The sequence below is a fragment of the Rhinolophus ferrumequinum genome, chromosome 26, assembly GCF_004115265.2.
Source record: "Rhinolophus ferrumequinum isolate MPI-CBG mRhiFer1 chromosome 26, mRhiFer1_v1.p, whole genome shotgun sequence".
Taxonomy (NCBI): domain Eukaryota; kingdom Metazoa; phylum Chordata; class Mammalia; order Chiroptera; family Rhinolophidae; genus Rhinolophus; species Rhinolophus ferrumequinum.
This window is the reverse complement of record NC_046309.1, coordinates 12,519,626-12,543,289: the sequence shown is the minus strand read 5'-3', so window position 1 is coordinate 12,543,289 and position 23,664 is coordinate 12,519,626. Positions and strand designations below refer to the sequence as shown.

Here is a 23,664-nt window from a genome sequence, read left to right as displayed (position 1 = left end):
TAAAGAAAAATATCCTCTCATAAGTAAAACTGAATGATCAAAAACATGAAAAAATCCAATCCTAAACAGTTTCAAATATTTTTCTAAATATATCTTGAAACAATAATGCTTACAAACTTAGACTTGTAATTTGTTTTCCAAATAATTTTTAGCATTATGGAATAAACACATCTTGGCAGAGTTCCTTAGAAAACGTATCTGCAAAATTACATTTGGAAAGATAGCTTAACTGACAACAAGAAGAAAAGGACTTCCAGTCTTTCGAACAGGTAATTTCATAGTTTTTCAGTAAATTGGCAAAGGTTGTATAAACCCCAAGTATATAGCAAGGAGGGTGTGTAAAGGAAATTTGATAGAGTTCTTGGTGAGGACCTGGTACTAATGAGGACTAAGCAAAAGATTCATTTTCATCAAGTCAACAAACTTCACTCTAGTTTGTAACTACAGGCCATATTCCTGAGCTGGGCCAAATGTCTCACAAATAGATTCTGTTGATAAAAAAGGGACCTGCGAGTGTGTGAGAGCAAAAATCAATTACTACGGGAAGAAAGCCAAAGTGAAGGTACATGCCAGTGATCTTCGTTTATGAAAGAGAGTCAATGTTGTAGTGAAAAAACATTTGTTAGTGAATTTGGGATCTGGATTCTTATCCTAATTTTCTTACTAATTGAATGTGTGACCTTACATTATTTAACCTTTCTGGAACCCAGTTTTGCCATTCCTAAAATGAGGAGTTGGACAAGACAAGTCACTTTTTAAAACAAAAGTACAAGGTTCCAATAATTACAAAGATCTGAATGGACTTACTATAACTACCCACTAATCAAAGTTTCTCCCAAGTATATTTCAAAAATCCTTCTAAACTTAACAAACGGAATGTGCTGCCAAGAAAATGCTGATAAAAAATTTCTCCTCAGTAGTAACTAATTTTAAACACAAAAATTTTCAATTAGGCAAAGGAAATAAATGGAAGCTACATTTGTCAAACCTCTGGTAACTGTTCTTCCCATGATAGGTTTCAGATATATCATTTTTTAATAATTAACTAAAACAAGTCAAAACTAAAAATTTAAATACAAATATATAATAAATATAGATGTGGTATCTGTATGGTATGTAGGTGACTGACACGTCTGAGTATTTGCTCCTGAAGGTCAGAGACCCTATTTTGCTCTACGTGTCTGAAGAACAAATACACACATGCCTTTTCCAGTGTATTGTCCAAGCATATCTTAAAGTGGCTGCTCTCACTGAAACAGGATATACTCTTTATCATGAAGCACTTAAGGAACAGCTACCCTGTGTAAGATACTGTGATACTTATTCATTGCAGGATGCAAAGGTGAACCTAATTCAATAGTTCAACTCAAGTACAACTGAGTTACAACTAGGGGTGGGGGAGGCAAATATTGCCTAGGTATTAAATTGCTTCAAATTAGACACGGTTAAGATGTATACAGTTTTCCAGAATTTTACTTTCTGTCATTTCTAAATGTTACTGAAAATCGTAAGTCATCTGGCCACAATTATACAGCTGTTCTGTTCTGAGGCTTAGCACATTCAGCTTCCTGAGGTCTCTGCCAAATATTTATAGGTTGTAAGAAGATGTTGTGTAATTCTTGATAACAATTTTAAATATCTGGTACCTTAAAACTAAAATTTCTCTAGTCATCAGAGCCTTAAAAATAATCTAATAATAAGCTTAATCATAAGTCACCATTTAAATACCAACCAAGTACGTATTGTCAGAAACTGAACATCTGAAATAATATCCCCACCTCCCACAAAATACAACGTTTCAGAACCTACAGTTGGTGACTTCATCCTTAGAATTTCTGGGGGGAAAAAAGTATTTATGCTCTATGGTTGAGTATATATTAAGAGAAAAGAAAAACCCGTAAAGATAGAACCAAAATTTAATGCCACATTTTTTTTCATAAAGTATCTATCTACTTTAGATAAAGATTTCAAATGACTAACAAGAAGACAACTACACTCACAAATCAGTGATTACTTATTACCATTGTGGCATTTCCAGAACACCTCGAAATATTTGGGTTAAAACTACTCTTTCGGTGCTAATGGACAATATGGTAACTATAAAATTGGAAAAACAGACAATTGGAAGAACAGATAATGGTCATGTAATAAGTCAAATCAAAGCACACAATGAAGACAGCTGAGAACTAGAGTTCCACAAAAGCATTATCCTTCCTGTCATATCAAGACCATGCTGTTTTGCCTTGCTGGCTGCGCACCCCATTCTCTCTCTACAATACATGAAGCACCTCCTGTTACAGAAGGCAGTCCTACTGCTTCTTACAGTAATGACACAGTACCAATTCCTGCTTCTATGCCTTTATTTAGGCGTTTCCATCAACATAAAAGGCCTTTCTCTTTCCACCTGCTAGCCCAAATCCAAGATACCACAGTACAGATCAATTTCCACTTCTTCAATGAAGCCTCCCCAACAAGTATAAGCGCTATTAACGTCTCTAGAATTCTAGTATCATAGTTACTTGTATCATCTTAATTTTATCTCTTCAACTACACTGTAAAGTACCTGGAAACAATATCCTATTTTATGTTTCTTTTGTATTACCCACATGGCCTAGTTCATTGTTGGGCAAAGAGGAACCCAAATATTCATTGTAATGGTTTAATATTTTATTTTTAAATCTTTAGAATATTTAGCAGGACTTAAATCTAACTTTTCATGTTATAATCAGTTATGAGATATACTACCAGTAATTAAAATGCTACATTTCTACATGATTAAAGCAAAGCAAAACAAAACAAAATTACACTTTACTATGCTGTCTTGAATGGAAAAAAAAAAAAAAGTACCAAGAATTGAACGTGAGTATCATACAGAAGGAGAGGACTGAAAAATGTCCTTCTGGATCACCTACTACTACCGTATCGAATAAACAAATATCATGAGTCCACTCATGTGCAAACTACTACACTAAGTGCTATCGAGATTATGTAAATTAACTTCACTGTATCGACTGCTAACTTCACTGTATCAACAGCCACAAACAATACTCTCCAACCTACCTGTCTTAAAAATGAAATATTGCTGGTCACGAAGAGATCAGAGACAAAGAATTTTGATGGATATCTGTAAAGTCATCTATCAAACTTTCTAAAGACAAGAGAACCAACGCCTTGCTGTAATAGCACCTTCCTACAATCAACGCTGTGCCATGCCACACCTTAAGGCTGTGACAAGGAATAAAAATAAATTTCATAATGAGTGAGGGACTATTCTATTCTACTTAAGAAAATCAAGAGAGGAACAAACTCTCTCTTTTACCAGTCATCTCTAAAGCCCAAATTAAACTAAAAAAACGAAACAAAACAAAAAACTATTAATAAGAATGATTCCATTAGATACAGAAGTCACTTGATCTAATGTTATATGGGACTTTAAAAACCAAAAATTCTGAAACCTTCAAGGGTAGCAGTACAAAACCAGAAGTATTCTGGCATCACTTACAGGAATTTAGTATTTCCCCAAAAAATAAAAATGACAGACCAAAAGGGAAAATATCTCTCCTTGGACAATTCCTTTTTCACAGAAAGTATACTTATGCACATATATGTCTGTAAAACATTAATAATCAGAGTTCTCAAATATTAAGTACTTTATTAACATATAGCACAGTTTTGATATGTGTGTGTGCACGTGTGTCTCAGTCAAAATAAGTAACTGCCAAAAGTAGTTAGAGTGGCTTTATCCCTCATGCTCTCACTAATTACCATCTTTAAAATTTTTTTGAACCAGTTTACTTTTAGAATGTATAATCAGAAGTTTTACCATGGTGTTGGACTTTACAGCACCATAATTTCAGAGCCCATTTCTTTTCTTTTTCTTTTTGTATTTATATGCCATATGCAAGTTTGGTAACTATCCTATTAAGTGAAATGCTTCTAAACAGTAACTAGGTATAATACTCCACCATCCTTATAAAGCTCAATATTACAAGGCATCCACCCAATTAAAACATTTTTAGATTATAAGGACTTTAATTTTTTTTCTATAGAAATTTCCAAGACTAATGATACGTACTCTGTTATTCAAAAGATCCCTCCCTACCCACCCAACAACCTGAAGGCATGAGTTATTCACAAATTCTCAAAGGCTATAAATGAACCTACCTGCTATAGGGATCCCTCCCAGACCTGTGTTGTGCTGTGGCGGGAGATTCAAGTCCAAGAAATTACTATTTGAGGTGGGGTTTGCTGTGTGGTTCAAGTGCATGATGCTATTGCGTGGAAAGGCCATCCAAGGATAGCGGGCTGCCTGGCCTGGAAAACTGAATGAATTATAAACCGCTCGGTGCTGCTGAAATTGAGGGAACCTCTGTGGCAAGACTGAAAAGGTACTACTGAGAGAGTTGGCATTTGCAGGTGCAGCAGGATGCAGGAATCCAGAGCCCGGGCCTTTGGCGGTTGTAGTGTGTGAAGAGGAGTTCTGAAGAGATGTGGGCGAAAGGGAGGGCTGGTCTTGGACTGACAGTTCCTTTTCAATCAGGTCTGCTAAGGCTTTTCGAGTGACATCAAAGGGATCAAAACCCAAGTCATCCTCTGGTTGTTTAGAAGAACCAAAGCCAAACGCTGCTTGCCAGTCTGTAGAAGATGATACTGGGATTGTTTCTGTTGGGGAGAAAATTAGTGATGGATTTAAAACACATCCCTCATTTTTGTATTTAATGAGTAGCCACACAAGTTAAACATCATATTACAAGATAAAGGCAAATATATACGAAATATGTATGATGTTTTTTATAGCACATTAAGATTGTAAAATTGTAAAAGACCTCATATACTTCTAGCAATGATTTCATTCTTAAGTTACTAACTTTGAAAACTGAATAATATAGACTGATTTTGCTTATCAAAGAAAATGAAGTACTTGAAATGCAAATTCTACGCATTCATAATTTTAAAACCAAGAATAAGTCACTTATATGAAATAAAGTAATAACAAATATAACAGAATTTATTAGTAAAGTGCATTTTAAATGTATTTATTAAAGACAAAGTATAAATAATTTTGAATATATGCTTTACATACTAAGAAAAAATAATATAACAATAAAAAGTATTTATTTAATCTTCATAGTTTTTTAAAATTTGTCTGCTCCACTGACAATAGGTGTTATTGTCAATGTTAATTTTATGCCATCCTTCATATTAATAAAAGAACTTACAATGAATAAAAATGGAAATGGCTCAAAAAGGCCAAAATACAACTTTTAATACAAACTAACACTTTTGTCAGCTGTTGAAAAAACTCTTAGTTTAACATAAATCTGACTAAAATAGAAGTCCTTATTACTTCCTACAGGAGGAAGTGTTTTATTATTGGAAAAATGATCTAATCATTGATTTCTGGAGAAATCTGTTAACATAATAAGTTCTAGGTCATACAACAACTTATCTAACCATCCAATTCCATGCAGTTTAAATGTTTACATGTTTATGAAAGTGGGAGTGGGGAGAAAAATAATAAAGACACATCCAGCAAGGGGATCATCTTGGTCAAATTATTAACATGCTAACATGTCTAGTTGTGTTATATACCTGATGTGAAGAGGCTCTGTGGCTCTGGTGCTGTAGGCCAGTCACTGGGGGTCTGGGGGGAGCTGGGGAAAGGAGGAAGCCCACTCGGAATAGGGTTGGGATGTCGGAAGTTATCTGAGAATAACGACTGTGACTCAGTTACTGCCCCTTCAAAAGGAGACCGTGCGCTGTGATTGGATGAGCTGATGGGGATGACTGGGTTAGATTTTGATAAACCAGGTGGTGGTGAAGGCGTATCACTGTTAGGTATCTAAACAAAATAGGAAAAGAAAAGAATATTCAATATAAGTGTATGCATTTAAATAAGCCATAATTAAAAAGACGTGCAACGAAAGGTATTAGAATGGTGGTCTTCAAACTGGGGTACTTGAAGACTTCTTTATGAGAGCATGAATTTTCAAAATATCTATCCACTTACATATGTACTCTTTTCTAAAACAGACCTTCCCCCAAAAGACTAAGCCATTCTCCTCTCCTTTTACAGCCTGATTTTTTTACTTTACAGAGAAAAGAATATTTCTCACTTTCTGGGACCTAAGTATAGTATTTTGTGTCCAAGAATGAAATCTTTCTGGGAGCCAAACAGAAACTTACTAGAAATACTCAGGTTGGTGGTGAGAGAGAGTGACTGACGCTAAGGACTGCATTCTTTGGCAAGCTAGGTGATGCCCAATACATTTGTTTGGAACAAAAAGGAAAAAACGATCTAAAGTTATTTCCAACACATCATTAAAAAATTTTTTCATGATAAATCTTTATATAATTTTTCGGTATTCAATTCAGGAGTTCAAAGATTTGAGTGATACTGACATAATACTGTTTCTTCTACCTCTTATTTATATACGAACAAGATTATCTCAGCACTTACATTTAGAAAAATGAAAACATGACTAGGATTGATGCTGAAACTTATCTCCTTGAACCAATAGGTAATATTCATCTATAAGTACATAAAAACTAATTTAAAATGGCCCTACCTATCTCACTAAGACATGAATCTCCAATATAATTTTAGTGCTTATATTTAATAACAAATTTTATCAAAATCTATACTTATATAAATTGCTTTAACCAAATGAAACTACCAATATTTACAGTACGCTGAAAATTAATACCCTTCGCAACTTTTTAAACTTTATATGAAAAAAACCTTTAATGTTAACTTAAAATATACAAGGGTACACACAGATATTCAAAAATTTTTAATGGAATTTGTGAGCAAAAACTTTGGAAAAGCAGATCTGTGGTATTCGGGAGCTTAACCAGTGAAAAACTAGCAATTAAGCAAGATGAGACAAAGCACACTAAAGATCACGACTTCACTCAGTTATTATTTTGGGTGCAACTTTGAAATTAACTATTTGGGTTTATTATTTCAAATCCCATAGTCATTTAGGGGGAGGAGAAAAATGTTGGGGGCAAGTACACCAAGAGAAATAGAAAATTAAAATGGACAGCAAGGGACAAGGGGAGCACATGGCATAGAAGCAACTCTTAAAATAAGAGTTTTTTCTCTTCAACAATTTCTCTTAAACAACTCTTAAACAATTCTTAAAATAAGAATGCACAAGGCATGCTAGTCTGGGACCACTCTGTGGAGGCTCAGAAAGACCAGTAAGACAGCAGACTGTAAGGACACCTGGATTGCCACACAGTACAATAACATGGCCATAACGGTAATGCTGCATCATCAGGAAAGGGTTAGATTATGCTCTGTACATTCTGTGGAGGAAAAAAGGCTAATTATAAAACATGTAACAGAGACGTACACTAAAAATGTTTTTAAATCGTTTAGTATTTAAAGTATTTTTCACTATCTAGAAAATTCACTTACACAGAATGCCTTGTTGTGGGGATAGCAGATAAATGAAGAGACACAGTATCAAAATCTTACCTGCTGGGAATTTTCACCATTCCCTATACTGAGAGAATCTGAAGGTTTGTCAATGGGACTGTAAAAAGAAAACAAATTGAATAAAATCAGGGTAAAAATCATTCTCCCTCAATAAAAAAGTATCCGCAAAAGCCAGAAAAATACACATCATCCTAACATTTATTGAAGCATTATGATGTAAGACATTAGGTTAGATGTTAAGAATACAAAGAAGTGTAAGATAAAATCCCTACCCTTGGGCAACTTACATTCTAACTAGATTCTCCAGAAACAAGGGGTAAAACTGCTTAAAATGGATACTACTCCAAGCAATAGGTCAAAAGTCAAACCCATTATTTAGTTTTGTGCACATGATAAACACAGTCCCCATTAAACTTCTTGAAATAATACTCATTTTTATAGTTGTTTGACAGGGGGCACAGAAGTTATTGAAATGTTCTCTATAGGTTCTTATGAGCAATAAATTTAATACTTCAATATCCTAATCATAACCCTAGAGAAGACAAGTGGATGCATACACATACACACACACACACACACACACAAACACACGCGAGACTAACAGAAACAAACTTTTGTGCAAACTATTGACTTAAAAAAAAACATTAAAACTTGACTTCCGTATAGAAAAAAATGCAGTACCACAGTAAAGTAACACAGAATTGTTAAGTTCAAGTCCGTTTTAACTCATCTGACTTAAAAACAAAACAAAAATCTTTATAAGCATCACAACAATGACATTATGTTGACATAGAAATAGCAAGCTATTTCTACAACTAATTTTATTTAACCAGCACATGAACAAAAGTAAGTATTGGTACCCAGGTATGAATACTTATTTCTTATACAGTACTACAGCAAAAAAAAAAATAAGATTCCAAATTTCTCAAAATTATTTTATTGCCTGAAAATATATACAAGTCACCTTACAAAGAGACAACTTACTGGTACTATATTTAACTGCTCTAAAAAACCTTAAGGGCTAGTACCCGATCTGAATTTCAAGTGTATCTTTCGCAGAAACACTGCCAGATGCTCTAGAATCTCACAGATAGGCCTGAAATTTACTTGAAGAGCATTTTTACTTATTATTCACAAAATATCAAAAAGTCAAATCATGTTATTAAGCCAAGTGGGTAATTACAAATAAATTTAAGATACAGCTCTGAGTCAATTAAATCTAGATATTTGGAGAAACAAGACAAGTGCACACCAATAAAATCAGTTGGTGCCAAATATTAAATGAACTGTTTATTCAATAGGTCTTTAGAAGAGAAGCCACCAGAAATGGAGCATTTAGAGGATGTTTCCCAGGGGAGTTCAAATTTAAGTAGGTACTTAGAAAGATTTACACATTAGGAGAAAAAAGGGAGAAAGAACAGCATTAAAGGTAGGAATAGCAAGTGTATCAGGAATCAAAAGGTTGCAGAGTTGGGTGAAAGTTAAGTAATAATGTAATGTATGATTTTAATGTACTTTTTAAATATATGAGGTAAAGAGAGAAAGACAGAGGCCAGACACCAGATGCCAATGGAAATTTTTGAGCATAAAAAATGATATAAACAAAGCAGTGTCTTAAAAGATAAATTTGGTGGTAGCATGAAGCGCAAACTAGAACATAATACAGATAATTTGAGATAAACTTGCAGTATTTAAAAAAAAATTATGTGTAAAATACACTTAACATATGAGTAAATCTACCATCTTAGCTATTATTAAGTGCATATTTCAGTAGTATCAAACATATTCACATAGTTGTACAATCAACACTGCCACCCACCCCATAACTCCTTTCATCTTGCAAAAACTGAAATTCTGTACCCACTAAACAATAACTCCCCGTTTTCCTCTCCCCACGGCATCTACCAATTTTCTGAATTCTCAAGATTTCCTTTTGTTAATGGTTTCTAACTTCATCCTGTTGTGGTCGGAAAAAATACTTGATATGATATCTATCTTTTAAAATCTACTGAGACTTAATTTGTGACCTATCATATGGGCTATCCTGGAAAATGTACCATGTGCGATTCAGAAGAATTTGTATTCTGTTGTTTAGGTACAGTGTTCTGTATATGTCTGTTACAAATAGTTGGTTTATTGTGGTGTTTAAATTCTTTTGTTTGGTTGCTCTATCCAATATTGTCATTGCAACAATGGTTGTCTGACTCTTCTCCACACCTCTGTGATCAGAAGCAGTAACAAGCAGAGCAGAGATCCTCAATATTTGGAGAACAAAGTCCTTTTTATCTACTATGGCTCCCTCAAACTGTGGAAACTGCTTCCAGAAACATGTTCACAGCCTCCTGCCATGCTGCTACTGTGCTAAGAGCTGAAATTGACCAAAATTAACTACCAAGTCTGTTCCTAGAAGTTTCAAGCCTTCACCAGACTTCAAAGTTCCACAATAGTTATGCCAGAGAGATTCTGCCAGTGCAACTGTTGTCTAGGTGAGGACACAGATTCTTGATGCTAACTGCTCTGCCATCTTCCCCAAACTTGCACTATTCTTATAGTAGTATGGGAATAAGGGCTTAAAGTTGAGAAGCAGTAATAATAGAAACAAAAAGATGAATACAAGATATCACAAATGAAGAACTGCAGTGTCTTAATCTTGTTCACCTTCCCAACCATTAAAGAGCACGAAATAATATTAAGTTGGTGCAAAAGTAATTGCGGTTTTTGCAATTATTTTTAACCTTTTAAACCACAATTATTTTTGCACCAACCTAATAATTTCAATATAGGTGAGGTCAGTCTTGTTAATGTCAAGGGCAATATATGAAAGTATTATTGCATTCAGAATAAATTTGAAGGTTTATGAATTACAACTAATTAGAATAACTAAAATCATCTTTTTGACCATGCCAGCTACAGTTTCATAAGCACTGATTTTTTTACACTTTACCTGAGAAAGTTTTATGAAAGACGCTTAAACATTTCTAGATTAATGTCATCAATCCAAAGACAGCCAATGAAAAACGCAGACTGGGGCAAGATATCAGTAAGCTTATGTTCCACTGAGTTTTAGTATGTTCTTCCATTTATTTTAACAATAATTAACAAATTCAAAGAATAATAAATGAAAACTTTTAAGAATAAAGATATAACTAGAAATTGCTTTATTTCCCATGTGGGCTGTAAAAAGCCTATTATAGTTAAATCTGCCATTATTAGTGCAACTATCATGGAAAAGTGGAAAATAAAGATGGGAGAGTCCCCGAAAATGCACGTGTAACATTAATATAAAGAAAAAGTACATTTACAAATTCCAATTCTAATAAATGGGGATTTCTTGGCTCTCTAATGGCTGGACAGAAAATAGATGCCCCAAGGCTACCACTAACAGGTCAGAGTTCTTATAAACATCCTGGCATCAGGTATCAAATTTACTTCCTCATCAAGCTCTGTGTTGCTTAAACTGTGACCATAGTAGCAATTTTTTTTGTTTTACATTCAACATCCACCCCCCCCCCCATTATCATGCCAAGAAGATTAAGAAAGGAGAACAAACTTTAATAAACACTGGATTTACAAATGAAGAGACCTACTCTACGAAATGGACTGTTTTCTCCAGTCAAGAATTACCAAGTCCCAATTATATCAGATGAAAAAGATTGGGTACACTAAGATAAATTGCACATGGCTTTTTTATTTGAAACAAAATCTACAGGCTTCCTTTTCTTTCCCCTTCCTCCACCCAGGTCAGCACAAAGTTTATGAGTCACTTCTGCTCGGAAAGGTCTCTTTCTGAACAGGACTGTTCCTCTAATATACCAGGCACGAAACAGCAACATGTACAATCATACTTTGGAGATACTGTGGGTTTGGTTCCAGACCACTGTAATAAAGTGAGTATCACAATAAAGTGAGTAGTAATCTTTTTGATGGTGGAGGGTCTTGCCTTCAATTTGTAAAAAAAAAAAAAGAAAAACAAAACAACCCACAATACCTGTGAAGCACAATACAGCAGAGCACGATAAAATGAGGACTGCCTACACAGGGCCTTTCATTTACACTTCAACTTAGACTAGAAGTACATCTCAGAGTAATGGCAGTTATTTCAGGGATTCCCTGGGACTGGCCCTAGAGTAGGCTCCAGCTTCAGCTCTGGTCCCAGGTTTGGCTCTGGCACTCGTGATACCATGCCTAGTATGGATTCCAGTCCTGGCCCCAGATCCAGCCCGACCTCAAGCAGTGGCTCTAGCCCCAGGCCTAGCTCTGACCCTGGCTACAGCTTAAGGTCCAGCAGTTGTTGCAGTTCATCCACCTGTGTGCTAGAGACCACAATGAGCCTATGTTTCGGGTGCTTACTCCATTGCTGGTGATTAACTACGTCCCGGTGATGGTGCCCAAAGCCTCTTCCCAGGGGATTACAACAGGTCCTCAGTATGAGCTCCTCAGTGAGCAGCTGGTCGTGGTGGATGCTTTCAGTTTGTGTGAGGGATGGTAGCACCTCCTTGGTGTCAGGCTGCACAGAGCAGACGAGGACCTTATCATGGTCCTGGGATTCCACTTAGGAGCAGGTAGTAGCCCCTGCTGAGATTCACTGAAGCACAGCCGGCACCGGAAACTCATCAGCAGCTGGCACTCCTGGTTCTGGCTCACACCATCCCACAGATCCTTCCGGTGGTCACGTACCTGGTTCAGAATTTTGTCCAGCCATGTCCAGAACAGTAGCTTTGGCTGGGGGGTCTATGTTGCATAGTGAAGTCAGCCCAGGACAACAATGTACCCTCAATCCTAGAGTTCTATCCCAACAGCTCGTCTCTCAGCTTGCTCAGCTGCTCCAGGTCGAGGACTCAGCCAACATAGGAGGAGAACTGCCAACAGAGAGTGGGGCCCGGCAAAGTCTAGGAAGGCTGGGGGGTTGGGGAAAAGAGGCTGAAAAAGAACTGCTGATTCTGGGGGTTTGAGCTGAGCAGAGTGAACCAGAGAACTGTGGCCCAGGCAATTGAGAGTAGGTTCACCTTAAAAATAATAACCATATGGAGGGTGTCTGTTTTCAGCTCCTGCTCCAGACCCTGGTAGGTGTAGCCGACATGAAGTAGATAATGTGTAGTCCCTCTGTCACAGCTAGCAGCCCGACTGCTGCCCTTCCTGAATCGCCTGAACGTTGCCCCACCAGTCAGGTAGCCAAAGTCCTAAACTAAGCCCTGACTCTTCTTTGGGGGTCCAAGTTTTCTGGTTTGAAGCCAGGAAACTTGTAATGAGGAGCGTTCCTGTCAATGGAGACTTCTGCAGGCAGTGACCCATGGCCTTCCTGTAATCTCACCAGCAGGCGGCCTTGTCGGGACAGCAAACTTCCTCCTAGTCTTGAGGCTGGGGGTGGTCAATGGGGAGTTTACGGCGTGTAGAACTGCATTTCTAACACAAAGGTTTTGTGGAGCAGACACTGTAGCAACTCTATGACATGGGCCTTTTGTAGGTCCATCACTTTGGTCGGACGGTCATTCTGACAGCCAACCAGGTGACTCAATCTCTTCAGATTCTTCAGCAGCTGACCCAGGTGAAACAATAGCTTTGCTCCAGCTGTGAACCACTCTTCCAGGTGCTCCAACCCATAGTCCAAGGAGCTCCACAGCAGGCATTTTGCTGCTGGCCTTTCCACACCTCCAATTTTGGCTGCAGTAGCTCAGTTAGGGTAGTTATCGGCCTAGCGGTGCTTTGGAAGAACCTTGAACCTGTTTCTCCTTTTGTCCAGTTCACTGCAAGTTTCCCGCAAAAGCCACCGCTGTCTGGTGTGATGAGAGTCCAAAGAGGGTATCCTCACTAGGGTCTGGTCTTACGTCGGAAGCACAAGACAGTCTGCTGATCTTTCAGTTGGCTGATGGATCTTAGCCCTCAATTCTAGGATCCAGGATTCAATCTCAGGCTGTTGGCTCTCCATAGCTGCTTCAAAGCCTGGTTCTCCTTGCTCCGACTGAGCCCTCTGAGCCTGGATCAGAATTAAAGAGATTAAAGATCATCTCAGCCAACTGGTAGGGCCCTGGGGAAAGGCCTGAATGTTCTGACAGAATTTTCACAAGTTGTGCTGTGGCAATAAGCCCTCAGGGTCCTGGCTACAGCAGCCACACTCATGGTTCAGCTGGTCAAAGTGGAAGAATAGCATGTCAGTCTTGGGATTGTCATCGCCCAGTGCAGTCTCCTGGCCAGTTTGGGTCTTCAATCCAGACCACCAAGTACTGTCAAATGTCCACCAGCAGGAGGCTGTCTGAGTAGCTCTGCTGCAGATGATCCTGAAATGGGCTGTCAAGATTCTGCAGCAGCTCCACTGCACCATTCGGGGTCTGAGTTTGGCTAGGGGCTCAGTCGTCACTCCCTTTAGTGACTCTGGTCACAGCTTGCAGTCCCCAGAGGGAGCTCCAGCACCAGGGCCTTTAGCTCTGCCCTAGGCTTCTGCCCTTCTGACTTGCCCCCCCACCAAGGAGCAAGCTTGAGTGGGTAGCTGAACCCCAGAGCTCAACATTCCCAGCTGGGTACATAGACCTGGCTGCCACTCAGCCCAGACATTCTTAAATTAACCTCTTTTTTGCCATACTAAAGTAATAGCTTATACTCTGAAGCTAAAGTTTTGTTGTTCATTCCATTTTCGATAGGAAAGGTTAACAACCATTTGCTTAGTACAAAGCAATGGGACAGAGGTTGCCTAGTAAGGGGGAAGAAACCTAAAAAGGTGTTGAAAAGTTGAAGCATATTAATTTTGTTCTCTTTATAAAAGCAGATCAAATAAATTAAACTAAATCAAATGAGAGCGGCAAAAACAGGTTGACAATTACTTTTGAAAAGGCTAAAAGTTGGAAGACCACCTATACTTACAGTTCACTCAAACACTGAGAATAGTCATATGCTGAAAGAAAGACAAATCAAGATACCTAAAGACACAGATGATTGAAAAACACTGGATTCAAGTAGAACTACAAGTTTTAATAGGTAATTTGGTCTCATAATATAATCAAAATATTATTTCCAGAAGGCAATGCTATGTGTGTAAATAAATTCCTGTAGATAAAAATTCCTAAATATATATTTTCATATAAACAGTCTTACTAAATTTTTTAAAGCTCTAGCCCTAAATAGTTCTGAAATCGATGGTGAGATTACAGATTTCTCAGGAGTAAATATTTTTCAATTAACCCAACAGCTGGAATCCAGTGCTATGGGGTGTGTGTGTGTGTGTGTGTGTGTGTACTTTCATATATATATATATACATATATATTTACATATTTACATTTGTTTTATTAAAGTGTAAATTGTACCTCCAGGCCCAGTCCCTGGAGACTCTGATGCAGTGTAAACTGACAGGCTGATGACCAGTGCACTAGAGGAAGTGAAGAACCCAGTGAAAAGGCATCTGTCACATCAAGCTTCCTCAAAGTCTCTGAAATTATTAGATTTTAGAGCTAGAAGTACCATTCACATCAAATTTAAAGAGTTTGTTTTATAGATAAAGAGACCCAAATTCACCACTATCTGCGAGCAGGCAGCCTGACACGACTGTGCCTCCACGTGAACCTTCGGGTGCTCAGCAACTTTGCTGGCTTCTAACTTGCCCTAAAGACGGTGCTTAAATTTGACTTCCTTTTACTTCCTTGGTGACGATGCCAACAAAATTCCTGGAAATAGTCTTTGGCTGCTTTCTAAAATTTGCAACACAAAAAAGTAATTACATAGAAGGATCAAAGAAAAAATCATTTTTTTGAGGACTGGGGATGGAATAGATAAAACATTGATAAGGTCTAGTTCACCTTGTTTACTACATTCAAAACATAAAAATAGTCTCAGTGAGTATAGTAATTTTGGTTGCATTTTGGATATAAGGTAAATTTTAATACAGATGTCAATATTATGGACATTTCCAAATTTCAGTGTCATGTCACTATACATACAAACACATATTTATGTTGCTCCTAAATTAAATATTCCAATATTCATTTAGAAGAATTCAGTTTCATTTCTCATGCTCACCTGAGTCTTAAATAACTGATAAAAACATTTGCTACCACAAAGGACAAATTTAAGTTATGAATAGGTAGCTTGCCTTTATAAAACATATTTTATTGGATACAGACTTCAAATACACTAACGCTTAAAGTATTACTTTGCTACTAAAATATGGCCAAGTAATGTGACACAATTAGCCGTTACTAACAAGGTAAGAAAAAAAATGCCTTAATAAACCTGGACTGACTGTAGTTTGGTAAATATGATTTTAACTGGAATTTTCTCATAACTCTAGGATGTACCTAATGTTTTGATTACTAGTAAGCACAAATAATTATTCTTAATACTAAAGCTGAAAACTGAACAGCCACCATCCTAAACATATCACAGAATGTGGCAAACTTTCAAAAACAGCAAGTAAAGTCTCCGTTTATTCATTAAAATTTTGTATTTCAGAAATAAGTATTGATTTTTTAAAAGGTACTATATATTTAAGTTGCATTTAAACAAACACACAACTGCTCGTGTGATGTCCATTCCCTTGTACTGTAAGAAATAAGGGAACCAACAACCCTATCTCTAACTGCCCCTCCCTCCACACGCATTACAATCTACCCTCTGTAACAAATACTTCAGACCAGTGGCTCTCTTAACTTATTTGAACATATATATCCTACTTAGGTGGAGCAAGATACCCCAGCTCACTTATTAGTTTTCCAGTGTTTATGTGCACATGTGCAGTAACTTTATATATCCAAACAGCACGGAAAGAAAATTTCTTAAAGAGAAATAAGGAAAGATTTTGAGAAATAAGTTCAGAAAAATCTTGTAATTCACTAATTTTAATGTAAATATCCAATTTTAACAAACCTTACTAACTCATCTAGTTAGTTTACTAGTAAGTAGTCCTTAGTCTTATGCAAAAATAAAAACAGGGAACTGCAAATCATTTATCTATAATGAAAGAGGGAACAGACATTCTGGGGATCCATTTTACAAAAGAATGCAGGCTACCTCTCACAGTGCGTGTCCATATTTTGAGAATCACTGCTTTATACCACTCCTGAATTCACCTTTAATCTATCTACAGGTATCAGCAAGCCAGGGCCTTTACACCAGTAATTAATAACCATTTCTTTTTGGTCATGGATGCTCTCTGCAGCAAAGTGTACAAACACACACAATTTTACATAAAATTTCAGAGTTCACACATATCCTGAAGCCTACCCATGATTTAACAAGCTCTACTTAAGATTGTTTTGTACAAGTCTCTGGACTATACCTTTTCTAAATCTCCGGGGTTACCAAACAATGTGAGGCTAGGAGAAAGGATTCATGCAGTGATCACTCCCATTGTGCTGAATAAACCAAGTATTCTGACTATACCTTTAGTCTATCAGAGCCTATACTTGATTTTCAATAAGGAGATAGCTGTATTTCTTTAAAAGATGTACACTTTCTTTCAATATAATAAATGCAATAAAAATTTACAAATTACTATAGAAATTTTCCTTTCACCATTTCTTTAGCATATCCTCTACTGCCATCAATCCGTGGGTTAGGGAAGGTTTTGCTTAAAATACCATCGATTCCTTGGAATTCATAGTACACCCACTATATTTATCCTGAGTTAATAACCCTTAAGTACCAGAGATCTTCAAGGTCAAACTATATATAGTTATAGCACAGTTTCATTTAACTGAATTAGTTTGATTCGTGTTAAGAGTTTTTGATTCATGTTAGAGTCTCTAAATAATTTCACCTCTTCTAGACTAAGCAATGGCAGAATGGGAGAATGAACTTGGGTTTAAAAGTGTCAGAGACTTTCATCAGAATCTACTCTATCACTTATTTGTGTAGGATACTGGTAAATTATTTAAACTCTCTGAGACTTAGTTTTCTTGCAAGTAGTAAAATAACAATGATATCTACCACACAGGACTACTGAGGAAATTAAATCAATACAGAAGACACCGCATTTTTGTTCAACCTTCTTTTCACCTAAGTCTAAAGCTAAACATCTCCATTCCTTCAACGGTGGCTTCTTTGACTGATCCACAGTATCAAGTCGGAACCCCTCACCTTGCATAATCTGCTTACCCCATAAAAATGCCCCCAAATTCTTGTAAGTAGGCCTGCCCACTGTTCTGGGCATAGCAGCACATCTAGCTACTATTCATTTCAGTCTTCACTTGATGAACGAATTGTGTCTCAATCTAAATGAAGGTATTTCAAGCCCCCAAATTAAAAACAATACCCAGTCCTTAAACATCACTACTGCATGGCTTCCTCACTCCCCATTCTCATCATTTGTATTCTTCCCTTCAAAGTAACTTATTAAAACTGAAAAAAAGCACATCTATATTCAATACTCAGTATGACAGATATACTCTCAAATTCATAATGGGGGGGGATGACATTCCTTTTTAGAATTTACTGTTCATTTAAGTGAGATAAGGATAAGACATATTGCAGAAAATTTCACTTACTATCATATATGTGTATCAGGACCATGTCAGGGCTTAATGAAGATTGGTAGCTATGGTACTCTTAATATTTGTATTCTGGCTTAATTAGAAATAAGAGAACACTACATTTTAAATTCAGTGTCAATCTATAAGTTTCCAGATTTTGCTTTCTTGCAACTCTTATAACTGCTACTCACTACACAGGAATGCCAAGGAAAGAGGAGAAGCAACCATTCTTTTTTCTTTCTCTAGAAAGTTTAATTGTCAATTTATCTTAAATAAGAAAAACTTATCTCTTGGGTAGGACCATGGAAAAAGTTATGCTGCTCATTATTCTAACTTGGTATGTCTCCCCTGCAGGAAGAAGAAAACTTATCTTCAAATATATCCCTACCACTGTACACTATATGGTGGCAATGTGGAAATGGAGACCAAAGCAGACCTCTGGTATTACTGTCCGTCAAACTTACTCACTTGCAGGGGTCAGCATGAAAGAAAGTAAGCTATAGGAGTGCGCCAAGAAACAACAACAACAACAACAACAAAACCACCTTTCTGTAACTTGGGCCATCAATCGTCCTTAATAAATTTGAGGGAACCTATATTAAATAAACAAAAAACAACCACTTCCCCCCGAAAAAACTTCCTGCATTATAAACTTATGTAAAACATAGGAAACCATGTCAAAATTTATTCTGGTCCCAGGTGAGGTTCAGTAGCACTGGCTTTGGACAAAGTTATTCAATGTGTACACTGTTTTAAATCCCCCCTTGCCTTCCCTCTACAACTTGTGGCTCCGAGGAAACTCCTCTCCTACTACTGAAATAGTTATGAATGTGCTCTGACTATATTTTATATAAAGGTAAAGTCAATAAAATATTAGTAAATTTATTTATAACTGATAAAAAAATAAGTTAAAGAAAAGCTAATTACTTGTCATAAATGTCAAAAAGACATTTGGTAAATTCTAATTTTCACTTCCAATCTAAAGAGAAAAGCTCAATAAATCAGAAATTACAAGGTATTTTTGTATTGTGCTTAAAAATACTTATCTCAAATAAAGGGTCAAAATCATTTTAAAAGTAAATAAAACACTGGAGATATCCCTATAAAAGTAAAGAACTGGACAAGCATGCCTGTTAGCACCACTTTCTAACACTGCTCTTTAATTTTTAGCCTAGGGATTCTCAAACAGGAAGAAGTGGTAGGAGAGCCAATAAAATAAAACAGGAGAAAGAAAAAAATTGTTCCCAAGAGGCACAAGTGACTTAAAATAGATACAGATGATAATGGTTGAGATGACTCAATGTTATACTGTATAGTATTCTTCTAAATTTGATTTATAGTCAAGTATTTTTTGAAATACAAATAGATTGGTCAACTAATTGGGGAAGTTAGATCTGTAAACTGCACATAAAACACTTAAATACATCAATAAAACATGGCAAACAGATATGAATTCACTATGCATAAGTATTTCATTCTATTAATTAAATATAAATTAAATGAGAGTTTTTTCGTTATCAAACTGGCAAATGTGCAGAAAAGAATACTTAATTGAAAGAAATAGGTATTCATAATCTTTGATTCAGCAGTTCTACATGAAGCAGATCAAAGCTATAACCAAAATATTTATATGAAAAAATGTTCATCACTGTTATAAATAACAGCACCAAAACGAAAATAACATACACCAGGAAATTTGTTTAATAAATTTGAAATACTAATATATAATGGACTACTATGCAGCTATAAAAAAGTATGTTTCCATGACATGGAAAAATATTCATACTAATGGGTAATAAGTTTTAAAATGTAACAAATCGGTGTATTTTGTGTTTATATACATTCACAGGAAGGAAAAGGACTACAAGAAACACACCAAATCATTTTCAATAAAAACATTTGAGTATTGAGATCACATTACAATATTTACTTCTGTACGCTTTTATATATTTTTCAAATTCCTTTCAATAAAAACACATTACTTGTATATTCAGGAAATAACAAATGTCTCAAAGAGATAACCTAAAATTAAATTTCGGCTCTGAATTCTTTAGGAGCTATAAATCAGAATGTGATTTTAATTAGAATGACATTTTTAATGAGAACAATTATGTGCATAAATGTTAAAAGATTCTGAAATAAATTTTTACTACAATAACCCCGTGCTTATAAGAATCACCCTCAGAGTCAGCAACCAATGAGGTTAAGTAATAGCACATGGTTCATAATCAAATAAACACATGGGCAGAAAGGGGTAGGTACAAAAAGATCAATGGAAAGGGTAAAAGATTATCAACCCAGAAAGATTTCTTTTGGACTTAGGTTTGATATATACAAATTTCACAGTTTGCTATACAGTAATTTTGTTTTGCTCTGTGGCCTCTTCTATACGTATTTATGCAAACATGTACATGTGTGTGTGTAAAAACAAGAAATATTTTAATTTGAATAAATAATCTTTCTTATCAAAGCAAAGAAACTTAATAAGGACTTCAAGAATTTAAATACAAGGATATGTTTGTAAAGAAACTGACTCTGACAACAAGCCATGTAGTTACTAGCTGTATTTGAACAATGGCCCTTACATTATTTCAGTCCTAAATAGACATTGGACTATAAACATGGAACACCCAGACATTTAAAATATCACTTAAAGAGATTTAATTTTGGAATAATTTTTAAAAAAGAAAATCAACATATCTAAATTAATTATAGCTACTTACTTTAAATAGATTTATTTTATAAAAGTTAAACTTACCAAATTAAAAAAAAATAAACAAAGGTGATAACACATCAAACTTAAAAGAACATTCAGAATAGATCATAACCCAAAAATAACTGTTTTTTTAATCAGACCATTTTCTGACCAAATACAAGATGAGAAGATCACCATTTCAGAATGAGACTCAGTATTTAAGACTATTAAATTTGTTTAAACATTGACACAATATAGATCTATGCAAAAACAAGTGGTCTCCTAAGACGAGTGATTCTGAACATGGGATGCCCTCCTCATGCAGAGGATATAAAACTTCAGGAATTCCTCAGACTAAACAATCATGAGTATTTGTGTGCACAACACACAATACTTCAGTAACTGCCACTCTCCCTTTGCACTGTATTTTGTTCTCCTCATGAAATCAGGGGAGAAACCTCAATTAGGTAACAAGAGCCTTTCAAGAACCAACATCCTTTAATTTCCTTTTTATCAATGAAAGTAGTCTGCAGATCAATACAAAGGGGAAGCCATGAAGAGACTCATCTAAAGTATCACCAGGGAGCAGCAGGCAGCAAATATTCAAACCCAGAAGTTTTGACTCAACATTTCCTATATAACGCAATAATTCTGCAAAAATGATAGACATTGTCAAGAAAGATTCTGTCAGAAAAAGATGTAGAAGGAAAAGAGAAGACTGACAGATGTGATGGTAAAGTATCTGATTATACAAATATCGGTACTTACGTATCATACCTCTGCAGTGGTGTCACTTTGTTTTTATTCTTATCAACTGAACCCGTAGATAGTTGAAGAAAATTGGGGTTTAATTTATATAATTCTTGAAGTAGCTTCTGTTCATATTCTTGGTGTTTACCTGCCTAATGGAAGAAGAAATTAAAACTGCAGTGGGGTTCACAAAATGGCTGGTATAAAATATTGAATTACCTTCTGAATTATTAAAGATATCCTAAATAAAACATAAAAGGGTTTTTCATGATGTCAGAGAAACCTGTGAGGAGATGTCATAAAGCTTCTTCTAGACCAATGAAAGTTCTCCAAAAAAGAACAAAACTAATATGTTCCATTACGGCATTTCATTGATCATTTTATTGTGTAGAAAAGCATACTAAAAGACATTTTTCTAACTCAAAAAAACTTGACGCTCCCTTTAAACCTACTTTTAAACCCTATCTTTCATAGAAAAATTAAGTCTTGTAACAGGCCATTACTAAATTTTCTGAAGACCACTGAAAATCAGTCAAATTTTTTTTCAGATTACAATTTTGTGTTTCTACATTAAATTTAATGTACTTTAAACTCTAGACCAGGGGTTGTCAATTTACAGCTGGCCACTTTGTTTTTGTAAATAAAGTTTTATTAGAACAGTCATACTCATTCATTTATGAACTGTCATTTATGAATTGTCTATTATTTATGAGTTGTCTACAGCTACTTTCATGCTACAACAACAGAATTGAACAGTTGCTACGGAGACTATGGCCCAGAAAGCCTAAAATATTTACTAACTGGCCCTTTACAGAAAATGTTTGGCGATCCCTGCTCTATATATAACAAAGAGAAGTCTGTATTTCCTGTAGTTGGTAGTTACATATCAGAAGGCAATGTCACAAGCATTATGGGAGAAATTAGGCAAAGACTGACTGTGGAAACTAGTCATATACAGAAATACATATATTACAATGAAATCACTTTGAATAACTTTTTATTATTTAAACTAGTCATATACAGAAATACATATATTACAATGAAATTACTTTGAGTAACTTTATTATTTGCATGTATATCATGACTAGAATGACATTTTTACTTACATTCAGGGTTGTTAATTGTTTTAAAAGTGTGGTCTAAATAAGTGTTATGGGGAAACCAAAAACAGAACAGATAAAAACAAAACAGTGAAAACAAGCAAGGGCAGGGCAGTATCATCTAATGGGGCACAACTGTATTGTATTTACTGCACAATGCATCCTTCCTGTTCTGAGAGGGCTCTTGCCTGCTTCAGTTGGATCTCTAAATATTTCATAAGATAACACATTTTGAGGTATGCAGTAACAACAACAAAAATCTGATTTTTGCCATGATGTAATTTGTTCAAATTTCCTTTCTATGCTGAGGAAGTATTTTAACAAAGAATCCCCTTTTCAAAGTAATTTTAAACTCAGGTGAAGAAGAGCAAGATCAATTCCCGACAACAACATGAAATGAATTTTAAATTATCAAAAAAAAAAATACAGTTATGTATGGATTTTACATCTTCAAAACACAAAAAGCCTTGAAAATTCTTTTGGCAATCAATACTTCAAGAGATAGTATGGCTTCTGTTAGCCACAAAGAGCTCAAACTGATACTCAAATGATTCTACAGAGGTAGTTCATAAAATAAGTTAAATACCATTACAAATTACGTTCTAAGGGACTGTCCATCCATTTTTTTTTAATCTAATTTTTTTCAGTTACATTTGACATACAATATTATAATTAGTCTCAGGTGTCATCCATTTTCTTTTACTGTTCAATACTACTTAAAAATTACATGAACTGGTTCTTAGAAATTCTTTGGCAGAGATTTTCACTGTAATAGTACCTGTGAGTAAAGCATACTCCCCACTAGTCAAAATTCAGTTTGAAATGGTTAAACCTTAGATTTCATCCAAGAAAGCTTCATCCAAAAACAGAAAAAAAAAATCAAGAAACACTTACTGGATAAGTAAGAAATAAGGAAGTCATCCAACAGAGATCTTATTTTAACACTGTTTTTGGATCAGAAAGACAACACTGTCAAAAAATTCCAATGTATTTATTAAAACGGAATTTACTCTGTAGTAACTTCAAGTCAAAAAGGTATTATTTCATTTTCTTTAACAATCTGCTCTTAAAGGAGCCACTACCAGACTTTCTCTAGTTTGACCTGGAGAAAGGTAGCAATCAATGCCCCCCACCTTCTAAATGAGAAGTGTTCCTGCAAAAAGTCCACAACAACAACCTGAAGTCCTCATCTATCACAGGCAAGTGCAGCACTGTGC

The 23,664-nt window shown here is 35.6% G+C and overlaps 1 protein-coding gene and 1 pseudogene across 7 annotated transcripts in view; both read right to left on the bottom strand.

The window, feature by feature from the left end:
* Window positions 1–23,664, bottom strand: part of CNOT4 (CCR4-NOT transcription complex subunit 4) — a 113,493-nt gene that overhangs the window by 24,836 nt on the left and 64,993 nt on the right. For 4 of the 7 annotated variants that reach the window (XM_033098874.1, XM_033098879.1, XM_033098877.1 and 1 more), the window contains exons 7-10: window positions 21,366–21,499; window positions 7,487–7,544; window positions 5,593–5,842; window positions 4,165–4,662 (exon numbers count right to left, since the gene is read on the bottom strand). In XM_033098874.1, the coding sequence (XP_032954765.1) occupies window positions 4,165–4,662; window positions 5,593–5,842; window positions 7,487–7,544; window positions 21,366–21,499 (940 nt within the window). The remainder of the gene's footprint in view (window positions 1–4,164; window positions 4,663–5,592; window positions 5,843–7,486; window positions 7,545–21,365; window positions 21,500–23,664) is intronic. The other 3 variants (XM_033098880.1, XM_033098876.1, XM_033098878.1) reach the window with 1 other exon arrangement.
* Window positions 11,467–17,593, bottom strand: LOC117017958 (signal transducer and activator of transcription 2-like; annotated as a pseudogene).